The sequence below is a fragment of the Tetrao urogallus genome (assembly GCF_951394365.1).
Source record: "Tetrao urogallus genome assembly, chromosome: 18".
Lineage (NCBI taxonomy): Eukaryota > Metazoa > Chordata > Aves > Galliformes > Phasianidae > Tetrao > Tetrao urogallus.
In genome coordinates this window covers 2,783,971-2,804,552 of record NC_136831.1, presented here as the reverse complement: position 1 = coordinate 2,804,552, position 20,582 = coordinate 2,783,971, and the positions used below count along the sequence as shown (strand labels likewise).

The window sequence follows — 20,582 nt, the reverse complement described above, 5'->3', positions numbered from 1 at the left end:
CGTACAGATTGTAATTTACAGGTCACAGTAAAAATACGTTACCAGATTCTGCCATCCCTGCTCAAATTAGCGTGTGCAGTGCCATACTGCCACAAGCAGCCAGTGACAGTGCCGGTACAAGCATCCCTCTGCTCCGTGGTGGGCTGAAGAACATATGCAAGTTAAACCCAACCTCTTCCTCTTACTGCTGTTCTTTTTAAGTGGAGGTGTCTAGGCCTGTGTGTGAGCAGTGACTTCAGCCAGCCAGGTGCTCACAGAGTACCAGGTTGCTGGAGGTTGCCCTGCCCAGGGCAGGAAAAGCTTTTAAACCAGTGACATTCACTCATTTTTGTTCTGCCTTGACCCAGATTTTATTATTACCAATGGAGTTAAATGTAGTCATACCTAATTGTATCTTTTTTTTTAAATCATACCTAGCTACTTGAATTGGAGTTTGGAATACAGCTAAGTTAATGAATACAATTATAGATGCAGTTGTGCTCATATTTAAGTGGAGGTGAGAATCTGCATCGATAACAGAGACATTTCCTGAAAACTTGAGCCAATGTGGTGACTTCAGTAAGAGAAAAGATCAGACTGTGTGCTTCTGTCACTGCGTGTGGTGAAACTGCTGCTCTGTGCAAATCATAGGACTTGAAGAGTGTCTGTGCAGTGTACTCAGTACGTTTGCTGATTCCTTTGAGTAGCAGGTAGTGTGCTGCATGCAAGGATTTTGTCAGGAACATGTAAACGTACTAAAATGAATCATTTTTTCTTGCTGGGGAAGGAAGCTGAATCTGAGTTAGAGTACCTATGAAAGCTGCTTGTTTTACAGAGAAATATGTCATAAAATGTGTGTTTAAAATAACTAAATGTGTCCAGGTAAAATGCATGGAATTACATTCATGCATAACTGCCTGGGATTAGAAATTTATTGTGTCAATAATGCCAAATATTTAGGTGTCCTTATGGCAAATAGTTCTTCAATTCAACTCTTAACAACAAATTTTCTTTTTCTATTGTTCTGAAGCAATTAATTTTATACTGTGTGTAAATCTTGCTTTCCAGAAAAACAGATTTTACCCATAATTTCCCCCAATGGTTTTATTAAAACAAAGTTTTATGGGTCTGAATAGGATACTGTATGCAGGACTACACGGTTAGCAACATTGTGCCTAGCTGTAGTAATATGAAGGTATCCCTTTTATTTTGTTTAGTGGCTAGATAAGTACTTCTGTCTTAATTTATAAGACGTGGCCTAAGAAATGGTGTAAAAATTCAGCTGCAGGGACTGTGGTGGCAGAAGAGACAAAATCAGGAATCTTGGTGAACAGAACCTTTGGCTGTATGTATCACACATCTTTGTAATGTTGGCCAGGTGCTTATGTGTAGATTGGGGAATATTGCTGTTGACCTCCACTTAAGCTAATTAATGCTGCTGCACATGCAAAGTGCCCACGTGTTCTTCAAGAAGCAAAGGGCATCTGTAAATTCAAGATGCTATGCAGTAACTTGGGCTTGCCTTAAAGAGCTGGATATTTGTCCAAAAGTTAAAGGCTTTAAATGTTTGTGATGGCAGTAGTGCAGGAGTGGCTATGTTATGATGTCGTGTTCCATTGTAGCCCTTCTGTGAGAATCTCTCACATATCAGATCTCTGCTTAAGAACTGGGTCAAAGGATGATTTTAAATGATGTTGGTTTCTGCTTTATTCTGCAGGAAGGATAGAGAGGGCCTTTTAGAAAACGGTGACTTACAGTCATTTTCAGTCATATAAGCACCATTTCTGGCTTGCCATGAAGTAGCTGTGCAGTTTCCCCTCCTTCCTTCTGCTGTCTGTTCCCTCAGTTCATAACACTGTCATACTACCTGCCTTGGAAGGAGCTGCTGAGGGGAGCTTAACATTCCCATCGTCCTGTCAGAGCCAGGGAAGTTTTTGGTGTCCCTTCCTTGCAGCACATGGTTATTCTGCCTGGGGAGCTGCTATATGTTCCATTTATCCATGTCTTGCTTCTGTGGCCGTGGGATAGTGAAGAAATTTCACTGGTGAGATCTGAATGTGGCACTGTGAATACGTGCCTCAGATTTCCTCATTACAAAATTTATCATTTTTCCTGCAAGTTTCTTTCCTCTGGTGTATTGTCCATCCTGTAGAATAAGTCAGCTATTTCCTGTGCATCCGCGTAATGCAGCTTAATCTATGCAGGACAGTGCTTTGGACCCCTTCAAAAGCCTTATATTTTAAGTAGGTTTGTTGAAATTCGGAAACACATTTGAGCAGGTTTTAACAGTGTGGCCCAAGACAGGAGGTTTCCTTGCTCTGCACCTGCATCACTGTGACAGAGCAGCAGTAAATGAAGAGTTGGCCCTGGGCAGTTGGACCCTGTGAGCATTTGTTCCCTCTGCACTTCAGCAGCGTGGTGAGTAGGAGCGCCTGTTCCCTTGTAGCTTGAATACAGTTTGTGTGTGAGCATCTTAGATTTTTCTTTGCTGTCAGTGGATTTAGAGCTATGCTTGAGCCTGTAATACCAAGCTGAAGCTTTTACACTGGCTATAACAGCCAATGAAAACAAATGGAAGCGCTGGCTAAGTTACGCTGCCTCTTAACAGATACTTTTCATGCTCAGTGCCTAATTTGGGCAGAATTTATTTGGAGAAGAGTCTGTTAAAGTGATTTCAGGGAGATTAACATTTTATGTCACACATCTTGAATTGGTGGACCTTATCAGACAGGGGCCCGCACCAGGCAGATGTCTCTGAGTCAGCAGAGGAGTGCTGCCAGATTCAGGGACGGCGGGGACAGGAGCTGAGCACACCCAGACTGCTTGTCCTGTTAATGCTCAACTTGGGAGCGTGAAGAAGGGCATTAACCAGAGTACTGAGGGTTCAAAAGTTGGACGAGGGTGGAGAAAAAGGGCGTAAACTGGAACAAGGAACGCCTGGGACAAACAGACGGGAGGTGGAGACTGATTTTGGCAGGATGAGATGCTGGGAATATTTTGATGCCCGGACTCTTAAGGTTGCAGCAGTGAACAAGACTCAGGCTTGCAGGGGCAGCACTAATTCTCACGTTTCCAAGGTTTTTAGCAAGGTTTTGAGCTTTTAGCTGAAGCAGTTTTTAATAAAAATACTTGATTCCAAGCAATGATGCCTTGATCACTTCTTTCAGTTAATAGGTGATAACAAATGGAATCTGTAGATTTTAATGTTTCCTTGAGTAATCTACATGCCATGTATTTGCAAAGGTTTTGGAGTTGAGAGATCTTCTTTTCAGTAAAGAGTGACCTGCTGAATTAGTTGTGTGGAAGATTTGACCTATTTTAGTTCTTTTTCTTCATTTGATAATTAATATATTTGTATCTACTTCAGTGGTAATCATCGATGTCTTCTGATTTTGCGTTTTCTGTGAAGATATCTTTATAGAAGAGGAGGGCCTCTAGATTTACATGAGGTGTCACCACCAGATGTGTACAGAACCATCTTATTGCATTAATTGATTGCTGACAAATGCACTGTGCTTTGCTTGTACCCAGCAGACTGCACTGTGAGGAGCGCTGATGGTTGCTGTCCTGCTGTCTGCTAAACACATACTTGCACAAATGTGCAAAAGCACTAAAACTGTGAAGAAAGAAATCAGAAATGAAATGTAGGGCAGGTGCATCTCCAACAAGAGAGAGGCATTGACTTTTATTAATTCTTGTGGAGGTGTCCTCGGAAAATGGCTATATGTAGACAAAGTGAGGAAAAATTTAAAGAATGATGTCAGATGTGTTATTTTAGTTAACTAAAAGTAAATGAACTGATGGAACGCGAGACTGCTTGGTTTCACTGTAAGGAAACTTACGCTTAATTATGAAGAAAAGCAATTAAAAAAAAAAAGTTTATATTTGTGCAGTGTAACTTGCTGATGATTACAGTGCTGCTTTTTTCTTCCAGTGTAACTGATAAAAATCCAAACAAAATCTGCTCCTATGAAGACATTGTTCCCCAAAAGCTGCTCCTTTTCACACCTCCTTGAGCTCTGGGCAATTATAAAGCTATTAAACACTTTATTTTTTCACCTGATCCCCTTTTCCCCTGTGGAAGCCCTGACTCCTTCCTAGGGAGTTGTTTAGCAATCCCAGGGATGTTGCTGGCTTGAACTTTCCAGAGCTAGAGGTCGTTCTCAGATGCACTGCGTGCATCGTGTTTGTGCTGAAATGAACATGGTTCCATAGTGAGACTGTGAGAGGTGAGCTCTGTCTGTTGCAGACATGAACTTAAATAGCTACAGAATACAGCACAGTTTTATTAGAACAGTGTTAACAATATTTCATGGAATTACCTTTTTCTAATCGGATTTTTTTGTTATTTGAACACCTAAATATTATTATTATTTTTCTTAAAGGTCATTGTTTCTTCATTGTATGGAGTTGTTTTTTAAACTTCTTAATTAAAATATTTACAATATAGCTATTTTTGTTATGGTGAACCATTTATTGTTTCAGAAGTGAATGAATCATGTATTCTGGGTTATTTTTTCCTGGCAGATATTTTTCTTTAATGATTACTCAGGGCTAGCTTGAACTGTGCAGATGAATAATACTTGAAATACAGTATCTGATTCATCATTGCAAAGGCTACAATGAAGAACGTTGTAAAAAAAATATATATATACAGAACTTTTTCCTCTATTTGTAGGAACAGTACCTTAAAGGAACTGGACACGTTTTGCCAGGTGAGCAGCAGGACGTCCTGCCCATCACCAGCAACTCCTTTGTTTGCCCCAAGCTAACCACAGAGGTGTACTTTTCACCTATAGGTTTGCTAAATCACTGTCAACTGCTCTGAATTGGCTTTTTCCTGCATCCAGGAATCTCTTGTGCTCCACCACCTCTTATTTTAGGAACTTCCTATAACTTTTCATTCATACCGTGTGATAAAAATGTTGTTTTTGCCCGTTGGTAATGTTTTTGTCTTCCTCCCTGTATCTATATTCCAAAAGCGATGCTACCTGTATGGGCAGCCATTCTGGAGTTTGTGCACTTGATTTTTCATATTTCTTTTTACTATTTTAATTTTCATGTCTGAAATCTGTCGGTTCTGGTTTGCATGTTATGTGGATATTTTCTTGAACAAAAACATCAGTGGATGTCCTCAGCTGGTCTACAAATAAGCAGATATAGTTTAGTTTAGTTCTGGTGGCAAACTGAGCAGAAGCCATTGGAAAGGCAGTATGGAACCTGCAGGTAGAACACGGCCATTCAGAGCCAGTCCCAAGGGAGAGCTCAGGTACAGCACCTCAGATCACCAGGAATTCATGGAGCCAGATCCGAATGCTGGAAATGAGTAAGCAGTTCCATGGTCCTCTAAAAATGGGAAGAAAAAAAAAAAAAGAGGAATGTAAATACTTTTTTTATTTTTTTTTCCGCTTGGGTGGGGGAGAGTAGATGTGTTCTTGTGTTTTTGTTGATTATACTGAGTTGTACAATATTTGGAAGGGTAGAAGTATCAAAATAGCATCCAACATGGGCATTAGGTGAACTCTTGAGCTTTTTAAAGTGCAGTAGGAATTCTGGGCGCCTAAAAAGGAGTGACTCCACTTGTTGCATCTGCATAACTGATGTGTGTAATGCAGAACATAAAGACAAATTCTGGTAGATTTTGTTTAGGATTAGAAGGGTCACACAAATTGTTTTTCCATCTATTTCCCACACTCCATGGAGGCAGGTTGTTTTGGTTGTTGGGCTTTTTTTCTTTGAAAACAGAACATATTTTTCTGTAGCCCCTACCCTGCCCTTTTAAGCTGCTGTCCAGACAAATATTTATAAACAGAAAGTAATGCAGTTTTCTTCTGCATGCACAAAGCCCTTGGGAAAATGAAATGTTTTAGTGTGTGAGGCATTTAATACTTTGTTTTGCTCAGATTTATCTTTCGAAGAGATGTGGAAGTCTGCCTTAATTCCCCGTGAGCTTATATTACCTTCATTTAAAGTAGTCAGACTTCTACTGCTGAGACTCACGAATTCACAGCCAGAATGACCAGAACAGCAAATACTACTTAAAAAAAGTAGTGGTTACTGGGTAAACTGGTTTGAGCTCAGTTGCTGTGGATAAATTGATTTTGCTGTTGCTTTAAATCTACGTGTTGGTATTTTGGCAGAGTAAGAAAAACAAGGATATTAGAAAGTAATTTACTGCAGTGGGATTAGTAAAGAGTTCTGTTTCTGTGATGGGGGCAGAACAGGATGGTTTAGATGTGTCTGATAAACAGGACGAGGTCTAGTCTGACAGCTGGCAACAATAGTTTTTGCTCAAAGTCAGGTGTACTAAATTAGCAAATCTATTACAAGGATACAGGAGAAATCTCACAGAAGACAGCCTTGTAGGCAGAAGTGTTGCCAAATGGGAAATGATTCATCGTCTCTGAATGGGATGAGCACTGAGCAGAAGCAGTTTAAACCTCAGACTGCTTTGGCTCATAAACCACCAAATATGTGATTAACACTTTATCTTCTCCAATCCTGTGTTTTTTATTGTCTCCTGAGCAGCAATCTATATTTAGGATCAAACCACCAGGCTCACTGTTAGTTCTAATTTCTGCTTTGCAAGTTGCAGCTTACATGGGATTTTTAACAAAATCATGAGCTGTTTTCATGCATTTTAGATGTACTCCATTCTTATGACCCTTCAGCAATATTTCTTCCTAGCGAGGACTGTTACACATCTGGAATGCAAGTATGACGTGAGGGATGCTGGCAGAGCTTGGTAAAACAGAGTAGTGGATTTTTGCTCTTAATGTTCAGTGAAAATAAATGATTAGCTGGAGATGTAGTTTAACACAGTGTGCCAGTTCCAGGGCAGCCATTGCAATTTAATTTTTAATAGTTGAAAATCTTGTATCTACATAATACTGACAATGCCATTACTATTGTACAATACGTGAAGAATAGGCCAGGTGTGTCAGATGTTCAGAACAGGAAATAGTGTTTGGTTGTATCATCTGTAAGATCTGTAGATGACAGAGAAACTAAAGGAATTGCGTCATTTGAAGGTGTTCGTTATTAAATAACTGGGATGAAAGAAGACAGTTGTGAGAGGGAAAACGGTTTTGCTTGGTAAGTTACTGTATTGTTTAGAAAATATTTATATGTTTCTCAGGCCTGAGACAGCACTCTGTTAGCTCTTGAGATATCCAAGGAGCAACGTGCCCAGTAAACGAATGTAAGGATTCCTCTGGAAAACTGGCCTTCTCATCCTTGGCTCCTCCCTTACATGTGCAGCCTTATAAGAAATGGTACAAATCTTCTGCCATGTGCTCCTTACTAAATATACTTATATATATATATATTTGGCAGGATAGGGCTGGACTGGGTTACCTGAGATCTTTAACAAGGTGTGTGATTGTGACCTTGCTTTTCCATGTGTACTTTCTATGAGCTGTTGATGTTTATAGTATTAGATTTCTGTAGGTAGAGATGCAAGTAATCAGAGACATAAGCTTGACAACCACGTAAAGGTATAGAGATTCCACAGATCTTTCTGCTGACCCTATTCTTTTGTGTAGGCCCTTAATAAATACGTAGGACAAGATTAGGCTTCACTGAACTGCCAAGCTGAAGAGAGAGGCAGCTCCCAGAGCTGAAGGCACTTCACTGCAAACACTTCTTTCCTAGAGAAGTACATAGAGAACTCGCACATAAATGTTTCCACTGCATTAAAGGAGGAGGCAGGATTCCTACTTTATCAAGGAGACAGATCACAATCCATGTCTAAAGTTGTGGATGCTGCTGGTACTGAAGGAAGATGTATGTAAAGAATACATCAGTCATCAGTATTCCCCCAATATAATATGGTTTCAGTACATCAGGTTGTAGTAGAACAAAATTATGCTTTGAAATTTGGGAAATACCCAGGTTTGCCCTTCGTTAGTGTTCTTTTTCACCAGTGATAGTGTTGAGATCACGATCTTTGTGAACTTTCTATGTTGTTTTATTTTTGAAGGAATCATTTAAAAATTCTCTCAAATATTTCAAGTTTCTGAAATGCCAGGACGTTTTTTTTTTCCCCTGAAGAAAGTTGTTGCCTTAGCTGCTGTCATGTTTAGGACTTATTTCTTACAAAGCAGCTGGCAATGCTTTTGGTACCGACTCAGTCAGTACAGCATTTTGCTGAAGAGCAACCTGAGAGTTACTGTGAGTATGAAGGTAAATAATGTGCGTGTTTTGGGACTGGTTTTGTTTTTTTTTTCTTCTGCCTCTTCCCAGGCAAGCCCCAGCAGCAGCGTCCCACCAGGACCGTGTTTATAGCAGCAGAATTTTGAGACTTCCTGTTTAAATCAAGTGTGTGGCTGTCCTGACAGACAGAGCGGTCCTGAAGTCTGAAAAGCTTCTGGTGCCTGCAGCTCCTGCTAGCCAGGACCGGGGTTAGCTGCAGGTGCCTCTTGTCTGAAGGCCTTTTGAAAATTCAGGGCATTTTTGTCTGGTTTGTAATTAGATCATGAATTTCTTTTGTTGTTGCCTCCATTACAGCTCATTCAGAGGGTGGAGAGTTTCACTGCAGTGAGACAAATCCCAGCGCTCTGCTTCTTATTAGCGAGGTTCTTTCCCCCCAGCACATTAACACAGGTACATGGAATAGATCAGAACAGAGCTATGATTTGTTACCTCTATTAGCTTTTTTCCCCACTCCTGTTCTTATCAAAGGAGGCTGAGGAATCTGTGGCTAAATTTCCGTGTTAAATTTATTTACTCATCCTCAGAGGAAGAATCCCATGTTTGCTAAATATTTGGGGGCATGCGACCTGATAATTTGGGACTAATTACTGCAGTCTACCCTGGGCCTTGCTTAAAAACTAACTGCTGGGATTTGTAACAAGTTTTTAAGGACTGAGGTAAGAATTCAGCATAATGATTCTGAAGAGATTGAGGTAGAATATCCCCTTTTTCTGAGATCTTAAATACTGTTTTATTTCTGCGTTTCTAGGATAATAGAATTAATGCTCATAAAATGCTCGTACTTCTCTCACATCTGAATATAATAACCATATCTGCAGGTTTCAGACTACTTAATCTTGGTGACTTTGTTGTGGTGTTTTGTTTGTTTGTTTGTTTTTTGAGGAATTATGTTTTTGATACTGCAGGAAGGTGAATTACATTTGATTGCAATTGAAAAGATCATGCAGTAAAGCTGACGGGCACACTGGTTTGTAAGGAGTTTGTTTCCCACCCTGTGTTTATTGGTGGACAATTTTATGCAGTCTACAAATGTGAGAAACAGAAGGGATGACTTTTGAAACACATCACTGACTACTGACAGCTTTTTTTTTTTTTTCTTCCCCCAAATATTTAACACTTTCTGATTTCAAGATGTAGACTTTTGTGCCCAATAATGAACCAGCGTGGTATTTAGTGCTTGTAAGTGGTCTGTTTAGGATGACTTCTTGATACAATAGTGCTGTTTCAGATTGTGCAAAATGGGCGAGATGTGAGCATTAGGTCATTTTTTGTAGTAGGGTGGAGAAGTTAAGTGGAATTCCTAGTGTATGAAAGTTATGTGTTAGAAACATCCTGGCTGGTCTGAGAGGCTCCATGCACACTAAACCAGGAAATGCAAATATTCGCAATAGCCTTTGTTTTCTTAAAGTTTCCCACGTGTTTCTTCTGCTTGGGGCTGTGATTGAACCCCTATCTTCCACATCCCCCCAGTGGGGATGGTGCAGTACTATTCCATGCAGATTAATTTGCCTATTTGGTATTTAGCTTTAAAAAAAATTTGTATATCTTCAGCTTTCGCCTCTACGTATTCCGCTCTGCTGGTTTAAACCTGTGTCAGACTTGCAAGCCTTCTGCTGACACTGACAGTGCTGGGGGAGGACTGCCACCTTCACAGCAAAAGTGGCAGCATCATTTCTTTCCTTCCCTCCTGACGGGTGTATCAAATAAACTGGACACATGAATAGGCTTAATGACGTGCGTGGCAGCCGGCCCATCGCTGAATGAAGCTAGGAAATGTGAATGCATTACTTGCTCCAACCAAGAATGCGATGGTGTCGGGTTTTTTGTTTTGTTTTACTTTTGGCTTAGAGTGGAATAGGGGAGGAGAAGTGGAAAAGGAAGCCTTTTGTTTACAGTAAAACAATACTGTGAAGTAGACATCGTGATGTTAAAACAGGAGTCTAAACATGGCAAATCTCGGCAGGCTCCATGTGGCCGCAGCCATGGCAGGCACAGGCTGCCCAGCCCTCGTCCTGCTGCTGCTCCTCCTCCTATGGGAATTTACAGCAGTTTTGTTATTGCACGAGGTGAATGATTTGTTGTCCTGTTTCAATTCTGTCATACAATACGTATTTATTATCGCTTCTTCCACGATAAATACATGGTGTTTGTCATCTCATCTTTAATCTCCATGAGTTGCGTTCAAGGAAAATGTGGGTCAGGAATTCCAAAATGAGTTAAATGCAGCCTTCTGCTGCAGGCAACATTTCATACAGTGAATCTGCAGCAAAGAAAAGTTACTGTTGGTTTCTGTCACATTTTGCACTAAATTGTATTATTTAGGACTTTTTTCACATCTCAGCAATCCGTACTGGCGTTTGGTGTTTGAATGTAGATTATGGTGCTTCTGTTTGTTTAGTCCCAAAGGTATCATTGCAATTTGTTGAGACAGAATTCAGAGTGACAGTGCTCACAAGCAGGTGCCTGTGATCCTTTGAAATGGGTTTCATTTTACATGCAGTGTATCAAGGGTTTAGCGTCTGGCTTATGTTGAATTTGAACTTGCAGGAATGCGTTTATGGGATAATTTAGAATTTTAACAATTATTAAAGGAAATTCTTGTTACAAGAGCTTTTCTTATGCTAAGAATACCCTAGTAGGTATTTAAAAAGTGTATTTAAAAGCTGTGTACCTTGTGTTTGTATATCAGCCTAACAATAATGGATTAATGTAACTTAGTACATTTGTTTGTCAACCTGATTTATCAGTATCTTAATACCACTTCACAAAAACATTGTAGTTCTGAATTGTTCTAATGTGCGTTCCAAGTAAGAAGAGGCAACTGGAATAGGGATGTGATTCTAAATTTAGGTTTTATAATCCTGAAAGTGAATTGTAAAATAGTTTTCTACCAGTGTGAGCTGTGTGCATGTTGTGAGCGTAGAGGGAGATGTCAGCTCCAGACAGTTGTGCCTGTTAAGAAGCTGCCAGCCCTTCCAACTTGTCCTGGGGCAGAAGGGAGCACGGTATGCATTTCCTAATTCAGGGAGAAAAGACATGCAGATGAAACAGTTAGTGATGGTGATTCCAGGCCTACCTGGCTGCTTCCCTTCAGGAAGACAGCGGTGCTTGGCTGGTCCTCCAGAGTTCACACCTGGTTTAATGGCAGTCGCCACTGGTTTGTTGCCCAGCCCTGGGGGAGATGGGCATCCCTCTGCTTGTTGTTTGGGTCCTCCGTCTCAGCATGTGCTGCCTCTGGCCAGCATCTGAGTTTATTCGTGTTTTGTGCCGATTCTTCTTTACTGCTCAATGGGTTGTCCTGAATTCCTGCTGTATGCTGGGACTCCAAGAGAAGATGTTACCACGTAAAGGCAAAGCACTCTTAAAGCAGTTGTGTGTGTGCTTGCAAGAGAGGTGCTTTGTTCAGTGCTTTGATTCTGTGCTTCTGTGTGCTTTGGGAAATAAAAATAATAGTCTGAGTTTTTAAGATTGTCTCTCAGAACATGGAGCTGGTAGCTACTTATTTTGATATCCTGATGGCAAAAAATGCTTCCTTTATATATCTATCTGTATTTAGTGAATGTCTGAAACTGCACAGCAGAGTCAGAAGTTAAACTATCAGTCTGCTTAAAAATGAAAATCCGGGTTTTAGAACTGCAAAACTCACTGGTCTGGAGTGTGTTTTCACAGCACAGCTGCAGGTTACTGTCAGAATTGTAGTCCAGCCTCTCCTCGCCTCCTCTGCTGCTTCCTTGCATTAAGCTCCACTGATGGCGTGGCTGCAGGGTAAGTCAGTGCAGCTCTTGGAGCCAGTGGAAAACTAATCCATCTCCCCAGAAGGTTAGCTTTCTGTTAAGCCAGTTCAGCTTCCTGATCTACCTTGCATCCATAGGCTTGCTAGACCTGATTTGAGAGAGGAACAGCTGCAGCTTTCCTGATTGCTAGGTGCAACCTGAAACCTTCCAGCTCGTGTTGATTAGTGATCAGGGTTGGAATAATAGTCATAATAGTCAGCTGCTGCTGTTTTAGGCATTTCATGCCTCAATACCTTCTGAACTCAGAACTCCTATGCACCTGTAAAACATTTCTTTGTTAGGTTTACTTTAAATTTGTGTGTCCCTTCTTGATGAGAATCAATTGTAATCTTCTTAAAATGCACAAATTTCATTAACTTGAAAGGAAATTCTTACCTGATGATTGTGGTCATTTAGTTTGTTCATCTGCAGGAGAAAAAGATAACAAAAAACTTTCCAAAGGAAATGAAAATTGAAAGGAAATGAAACTTAAAAAGAATCCCCAGAGATAATTGTAAAATAAAATTTAATGTGAGTAGTTGGATAAACAGTTTCATTTTAAAACTTTAACTGAGAAAGCAATTACCTCAATAGCTGTAGTTACAAATCTGTATGGCATTATTTACAGCTCTCTTTGTATTGAAGACCTCCTGTTTTATATCTTCCCATGTGGGAATTAAAGCAGATCCAAGGAGGGAGTGAGAGCAGGAAAATAAAAGTTGCTCAGCAGCTTGCCAGCAATGGCTGCAAACAGTAGGAATTTGTTTGAAATGTTTAAGCATTGAGCTGTGCTGCTGGAACCTGTGCACAGTGTATGGTTTGCCCCTCTCAGATGTTTTTCTAAGAAAACAACGTTGCGAAGTTGTATGCAATCTGAGGAGAAGTGTAATGTCAGCCACAGGTTCAGAACAGCCCAGTGATTGCTGTGTCTCAGGGACAGCAATGTGGAAGCCAGGAGGGGTGTGCTGGTGGTGTGTCCCTCCCTCTCCCTGCCCCCAGAGCAGGCTCATTCCAATCAGCAGTGTAATTGGAATGCAACCACAGTCTGGAGGAGGAAGGGGAATTTTTGGCAAGAAGAGACAGAGCAGTTGGGAGCTTTATTCAGATTAAAGCATAGACGACCATTCATTATCAGTACAACACGCATTAGCAACAGCATAGCATTGTGTTTCTACAGCTGGGACTTATTTTAGCGATTGTATTGCACTGCGTATTACATGCAAACAACTGGGATCTGATCACAAAAAGCAATGCTAATGGATTTCATTAAAAGATGGTGTTTCTGTAGGGGGAAGCAAGACTTGTCTTCAAAATGAGCTATTGTGGTAGAAATTGATAGGCAGCCTGTCCTTCTCCCCGCTATCCCATGGGTTCCGTATCTTCTGGAATAAGCACTTTTTCTGGGAGAAAAGCCCTTGGGTTAAAAAACAAAAAAATACACCCAGAAATTACAGTGCTAAAATTTGAACTCAGGAGAGGGCTGATTTAGTTCCACGATGGTGATGACACTGAAATGACAGAACATCAGTAAACACAGCCTTGGCTTTGGACCTACTCCTTTTCTTCCTCCGCGGAGCTCTGGGCTGCCACTGGCACAGCAGTGCTCACCCAGCAGAGCCTGATGGGCATTGTTCTCTTTCTCAGTCACGTACTGAATGTTAAATGCATTGATCATGTGTTTCCTTCTCTTTGTGTGCTTACTTTCATGGACATTCGTGATTACTTCTTATTTTCTTTCCTTTCTTCTTGTATCTTTCATCCAAAATATCAATCTCTCCAATACATGTTTAAAAATTACTCGTTAGGATAGCTTAAGAATTAATACAATTTGTCATGTGTTTTAAAATTTCAGTGTCACTATTGTCCATAGCATGTGTAGAATGACATCTTAAGGCATGATACAGAGGTATGTACTGAACACACAGCATGTAAACCTGATGTGTGTGTTTGTCTTGGCACACGAACGTTGTTCCTTCATGTTGGGATAGTGGTGTTCTCTTTTCTGTAGACTTCCCAGGAAGTCTGTAATAAATACAAAACATAGGTATCCACTGACTCACTGATATTTTGTGATGAATGCTTTATCTACTTATGTGTACTGGAAGCCATTAATGTCTTTTGATGATGCACTGCTGGTACAGTGCTCCTCCTCCTTTTTCAAACCAGTGTTGATAGATATGGGTGCTGGTTTGTATTCTAGTTTCTGAAAAAGTTCAGTGTAAGTTTAAATAGCTTCGTACTTTTTTCTGATTCCGAATAATTTTAATAAGAATGTTACTTGTACATGTTAGTTCTCAAACAAATAATATCCTTTTGTGGCCTTTAGAGGGTCTGCTAATGGTGCAGCTGCATAGATCTGGTAATGATGGGTGTTTCATTCATTGTGTGGGGCTCAAATCAGCATTTGCACTTGGCTCTTTGAGGAATAAAGTGACCTTTCTTTGGTTCTTTCTGTTTTTGGAATCTTTGGCTGAAATTTAACATAGGATAGAGGTCTTAAAGATAAGTAAGCCCTGTGAGTTTCATGAGAATTGCTGAGACCTGTCGCAGTGACCTGACCAGAGAGGAAAAAGCTGCAGCAAGAGATGAGGTGTTGGTAGACCACTGCAGAGCCTGCGTGGGAGAGCAGCCATGTGAGTGCCCTGCCACTGGGAAAAGCTTCAGCTGTAGCTTTCAGACAACAGTAAAACATCAATCCATAGGAAATGAACTTCCTTCGTTTTTATTCTCAGGGAGCTATTAATCAGTCGGTTATCAGAATATTCAGAACAGGTCTAATGCAGTGTTGAAATGGTTAGAAAAATGGAGCATAAACCACGGTACGTTTCCCATCGGTGGGAAAACATGCAGAAGTCCTGAGGCAGATTGGAACTCCACACATGGAAGAAGATTGTTTCATTTAGAAGTGAGCTGATGCTGCTGGGATTTTTTTTACGTAGAAATACCTGGTAGAAAGGGTGTACCTAAGGGACAGTTTCTCATGTGCCTCCTGTTTGCTAACCTGATAAAGGCAGAATAAAGACTGATTAGTCAGAATCAGTGCGGTTACTAGAAGGAGAGAACTTGGGCCATAGTATGAGTTTCTTCACTAATGGCTAATTGTTGGGGAAACAGTTATTAGTTTGTATGTTGTGCAACATGAGGCATTGGTTAAATTGCACTGACAGAATTGATTAATATTTTGAAAGCAAGTTTTCATAATCCATTAACCTTCTGATTTCTTTCTGAAAAGACTCGTCAAATCTCTTTTATTTGGGGCATTTTGCAATTTCTGGAGCATATGGTCTGCCCACTGTGCTGGAGATGAATTTTGCCTCAACTGTCATTTAGAATCTTTGGCTTCACTTGACAGATCCCATTTTTTGCAGTGGATGAAATTGTGCAAGTAGTAATTTTCTGATATGTTTAAGAAAGTGACCATCTAGATAAGCATCTGCTTTATATGAAGATTTCAATACCACCGGATGAAAGATGCCTTGGGTGAGTGGTGTTTGTTGACAGCTGTCAGGCTGAGGATATTCCTGTTTTAATAAAATCTTAAGGAATTGCAGGTGCATTTCTCTAAGTTTCTGTTATTATCTATTTCCTTCAATGTCTTTTAAGTTATCAGCTGCTTATAAATGGAGCAGTGGTTAAATTGCTGGGCATCTGGAGGCCTGCGGGGTTCTACCGCATCATCCTGCGGGCAGTATTTGATAGATTCATGGAGCAGACTGTGGTGCTATAGTCTTCTTGTTGCACATGTTGAACTCCAGGTATCAGCAGCACCGAACATGTTTGGCACGTTATCAGTGTGGTACCATTTGTTGACTGTTTATAGTGAGACTTATTGGGTGAAAATCCCTTAAATACAGTAATGTTTTAGGAGGCCCGTTGTGTCTTTGAGCTGAAAAACTATTTCTTGACCCTTTTCGTCTTTAGAAGGAACAACTGATAACAACCTGGCACCAGTCCTTTTACTTCAGATTGACAGTATTGTTGTTAGCATCCCACTGCATTAAGCTAATTTGCTGAAACTTTCCTGGGAACTTATATATGCCTTTCCTATAGTGTGTGCCAGTGCACAGGAGATTGTTTTATGACTACCTGCAGTCACTAATGAATATCCCCTTCTGTATCATGGAACAGACATTTGTTAGACCTGAGCAGAGTTTTAGTGAGACTTTACAGTGTTGAATTCCTTTGGAAAGTGCTTTCACTACATCATTATCTCTATGAACATGGCCACATAAAAACTGGGGAAGCCTTCATTCCATTGACGTAAAATAATATGTAAATATGTAACTTGGACTGAGCTAGCATGCAAAGCTATTCAGGATGGTGCTTCTCTGCCCCACTGTGGAAGTCTCCACGACATATGAGAGAATGTGGGGGATCTGTGGGGGGCCTTCTGTAGGGAAAGCCTGAAACGCTTGGGGTTGGTGGCTGTGGGATGCGCTGACTGGGTGCTCCTTTCTCTCTTGTGTTTCCTGGGAGTGACAAATATTGGAGGTCTCGTTAAAAAAATATGTCAAAAAGGCTCCTATACCGAGGAGTCTTCTGCAGCATTGATTCCAACCACGTACTTCCATGTTTTCTTTTTTCACTCAATACTCTGGAATCTTTCTGTGTTACCCATTAAGTGCTTTAGTGTTTTGCAGGGGAATCTAATAGTTCCTGCTTGCTAAACCTGCCATAATGAATAAGTGTGTGTAGTTGAATAGCAGTGCGATTTGTGAGAAGTCTTGTGTGTGTACTTTGGCACTGTTATATGAAAGTTGTCTCCTTTTATAGAAGTATTTTTTTCACCTCCATTTTTATATACTCCATTCTTATTTCCCCCTTGGTATTTTTGGTGGAGAAGTACAGATGTTCCTTCCTATTTACATAATCAAAAAAGCTGCCCAAAATGTTCAGCTTCTACAATAATACATATTTTTGGAGCTATGAAACTTTAGTGTTACAATTTAGCCTGCTCCACCCTGATGTTTTTTCAGGTAAAAAAAAAAAAAAATTTTTCTTATCTTACATGGAAAGTAAATACAAAAGGCAAGAGCACCTCGTGCACTCTTCTGTGGTCAGAAAGCTGTGAGCGTTCTGCAGGGCACAAGAGCTCGTGTTGTTTGTGCCCCTGTGTGCTGAGCTCGTTAGGACTGATCTGGTTCCCTCAATAGGTAAAGGTAGAGCAGCTCCAGTTGGCACCGGGGAGAAAAATGCATGCGATGCTGCTGCCAGAGGAGAGCACGGCTGTGTGGCTTCCCTGCAATCTGCCCACAGGTGAACTGCCAAAAGCTGACACTTCTGGCTCAGCTTTCCGGAATTATTTTACATGATAATAGAAATGGTGTAGGTGCACAATTCTTTTATGTTCGTTCCTGTTGTTTTGAGCAGGATTTTCTGGTATGCTGGGCAAGTAAATTAACGCTGTTGGTATTAATAACCAGAAACTTAATTTTACATTTCTTGTTTTTCTACAGTACTGTGTGCAAAGAACTTGGTGAAAAAGGACTTTTTCCGTAAGTAGCTGTTCAAGTTTTAAACATTTATAGTTGGGATAAATATTATGCAAGTTCTGTAAATCCCTGTTTGCATGTGATTGCTGTATTTGGTTGGTTGCATTAAGGGGTCTTTCATGTTTTTGCTCCATTTCATTTCAGGGCTTTTGATTACTTTTTTTTTTTTTTTCTTGGATGACACAACATTCATAATAATAATTAAAACATTAAAACCAAAATACATTAAAGCTTTCCTTCTCCCCTTGGTTTTTTTTTTTTTTTTTTTTTTTTATGGGACTGGGAAACAAATCTACTCTCTCAAGCAAATGATGTTTTTCAGCATTAGTGTCATGTACTTAAAATATAGAAGAACTTTCTGTCCAGCAGACATATAAGTGCATCTCAATTATTAATTGTATCATAATGCTTACGTACTCTGAAATTATATTTTAATTAATGAGGAGGTGAAGCAGGCAGACAGGAATGTTATTGGCTCTGTAGGCATGCACACACACATCACCTGCCTGCTGCCTTCTTGCTGGGGGTAGGAAGAATTCAAAAGATCAGACCTGAGCTTTGAAGAGAACAGTTCTGTACTGCAGCTAAGCCAGTCGGCAGCATGGATCCCAGCAGGCCCCTCCCTGCCTGCACTGCCTTTATCCCCATCTGCCATGTCTGGCACCAGCCCTGGGCCACTGGTGCCAGACTGGCTCTGTCTGAGTCGCCTGAGGAAGCAGTGCTGGTGCAAACCTTACACTACAGAAAAAGCAAATAATGTTTCACCTCTGCAATTCCTGCAGCTGAGTCACTGGGCATGCAGATGAGGGCAGGAATTAGTGTGAGGGAAAAACAGTGTTAGTGGTGGGACCATCCCTTCTGGGGTCAGTTAATAGCTCAGGACTGCAGTTGCAGTAGAGCTAATTGTAGGCTGCTTTGGTCCTGCTTCTTTCCCACCCTTGGCTGTGTCGTCCAGTACTGTCTTTGCATGGAGTTTTGTTAGCAGCTGAACCTGTGCTGAGTATTTATGAGGTACTAAGATAGGAGAAAATGCAGCAGGAAACAAGCAGAAAAACGAAGATGACCTCAAAAGCATGTATAATCTGCTATAGACAATTTCCTTCAATGCAAATGTCAACTAAAATACTGATTACAGTCGGCCTTTAACATAGGAAGAGTGCAGTTCTGTTTTCCCTATCTTTTGCTGAATGTTTCATATACCAAAAACTTACTCAATCTTGAATTAAGGAAATTAAGGTGTTCAGAGGCTTCACAGAAAGATTCCCTCCACCCTCCCCCAGGTGTTTGATAGTGATAGAGACTGAGAGAAACTTGTGTGGAATAACTTACAAATCTAGCCATTTCCAGTCCTTAATACATCATGCAATTCTTTTATATCATAGTCAAGAAATATGACTTACTTTTAAAATTGCAGATGGCTTTTATTAACATATGTTTGTTAAAAAAAGCAGTGATTTAGGATTCTGAAGCATCTTGATCCATTTGCTAATTTTTTTCTTTCTCTTAGGACTTCCTGATCCATTTGCTAAGGTTGTGGTGGACGGATCTGGCCAATGCCATTCTACAGATACTGTGAAGAATACACTTGATCCAAAATGGAATCAGCATTATGACCTGTAGGTGGTAACAGTGATAACCAAAGGTTTGAAGTGCAGTCCTCTAAAGTACACAGAAATTATCTGATGTTCGTAATATTGTCCTACTAACAGCCTGGCAAATATCACAGAGTTTATTAGTTTGGGTGAAAAATACATCTGTCAAAATCACATTCTCGTTTCCCTCTAAATCTAAATGCTGTACTTGATTTTCTAGTGATGATGTCTGCAACATGCCTTGTACATACTGTAGTATTATCTTATAGTAATATTTTCATATTGACACCTGTAAAGTCAGTAATAGTGTTTTCCTCAAACTGCTCGTCGTATTTTTTTGTAGTACTACACTGTCTTCCTGCTCTGTTTCTTGTTTATTTTTCCATCTTCTGTCTCAGATGCTCTTTTATTACAAATTCTTATGTTGTTATCATTGCTTGAGCATCCTTCTGTGTAGTTGAGCAGTATAATCAGTATGACATGTATATGTTGTGTTTTTCTTGTTTTTCTAAAGCATGGAATATGCGGTGTAATATGGTTTATTATAACTTTACATAGATTTCTTTGTGCTCATGCATTATATATTTTCTGTCCTTTTTATCAGTGCGTTTTCTCTTTCTTGAAAATGAGGAAGAGAAGGGAAAAGTTCTGCCTCACCGTGTCCTTCTTTCTTTCCAATCCATTGTTCAGATCTTTTTTTTTTTTTCTCTCCCATGACTCCATTTCATACCTGTGTTCTGTGTTGAAGTTGTCATCAGTTCACCACAGCTCCCACGTATCTGCCAGCTGTTACTTTGAAGTGGTGACAATGCAAGTAAGCCATTGACAGGTGTGGGTTAGAAGGGACTGTAGGTGCTCCATGTTCTCATGATTTGGAGAGTCGGTTGAATTTTGGAGAAGGAGCAGAAGACATGGGAAACGAGGGAGGAAGTTAACATGCTGTAAGAGTAATGGAAAAAAATAGTAAAACCTTTTGAAAAAACTTCCTTTTTGGTTGCAGTTTTCAAGGAAGGATGAAGAGAAGGTATTTTTGCATTCTTAGCTTGGAAGCAAGGCTGTGATCACAGTCTGCATTCTTTTATACAAAACAGGGATAGAAAAGGGGCTCCTAGCAGAACATTTTGTTCTGAGGCAGATTTGGGCCATCTCTGTGTCGTCATACTTAAAATTAATTGTGCATGTTACTTAAAGTGCACAGTTTTCCTTAAAGGTTCCCAGATCTTCATTTCATTCTTCCATCTAATTTGTGTTTCTGTTGGTGACTGGTGACAAATTGCTCTTAATCAGGTACAGGTATGTGTCTCCTTGCTTAACCTGTATGTTTATAAGATTTGGGGAAGAGCTCCTGCTAGACTGTTGTAAGGAATTTACACTTTTTTTTTTAACATGACTAGATTTTGCTTAGTTAGGATATTATTTTCGGTATAAATTACATGTTCTCTAGGGTTAACTGCTGTACTCGATTCCAGCAGTTGGATTCTTTAATTAACAGAAGTATACAGAGCCTTTCTAATCCAGAGTACAATTAATTG

At 40.2% G+C, this 20,582-nt stretch overlaps 1 protein-coding gene across 1 annotated transcript in view; it reads left to right on the top strand.

Moving 5' to 3' along the window:
* The window catches only part of SMURF2 (SMAD specific E3 ubiquitin protein ligase 2), a gene marked incomplete at both ends in the record, with an annotated part of 52,655 nt that overhangs the window by 6,126 nt on the left and 25,947 nt on the right, over nt 1-20,582 (top strand). The window contains 2 exons of the mRNA XM_079544440.1: nt 17,423-17,461; nt 18,966-19,074. Coding sequence (XP_079400566.1) covers nt 17,423-17,461; nt 18,966-19,074 — 148 coding nt within the window. The remainder of the gene's footprint in view (nt 1-17,422; nt 17,462-18,965; nt 19,075-20,582) is intronic.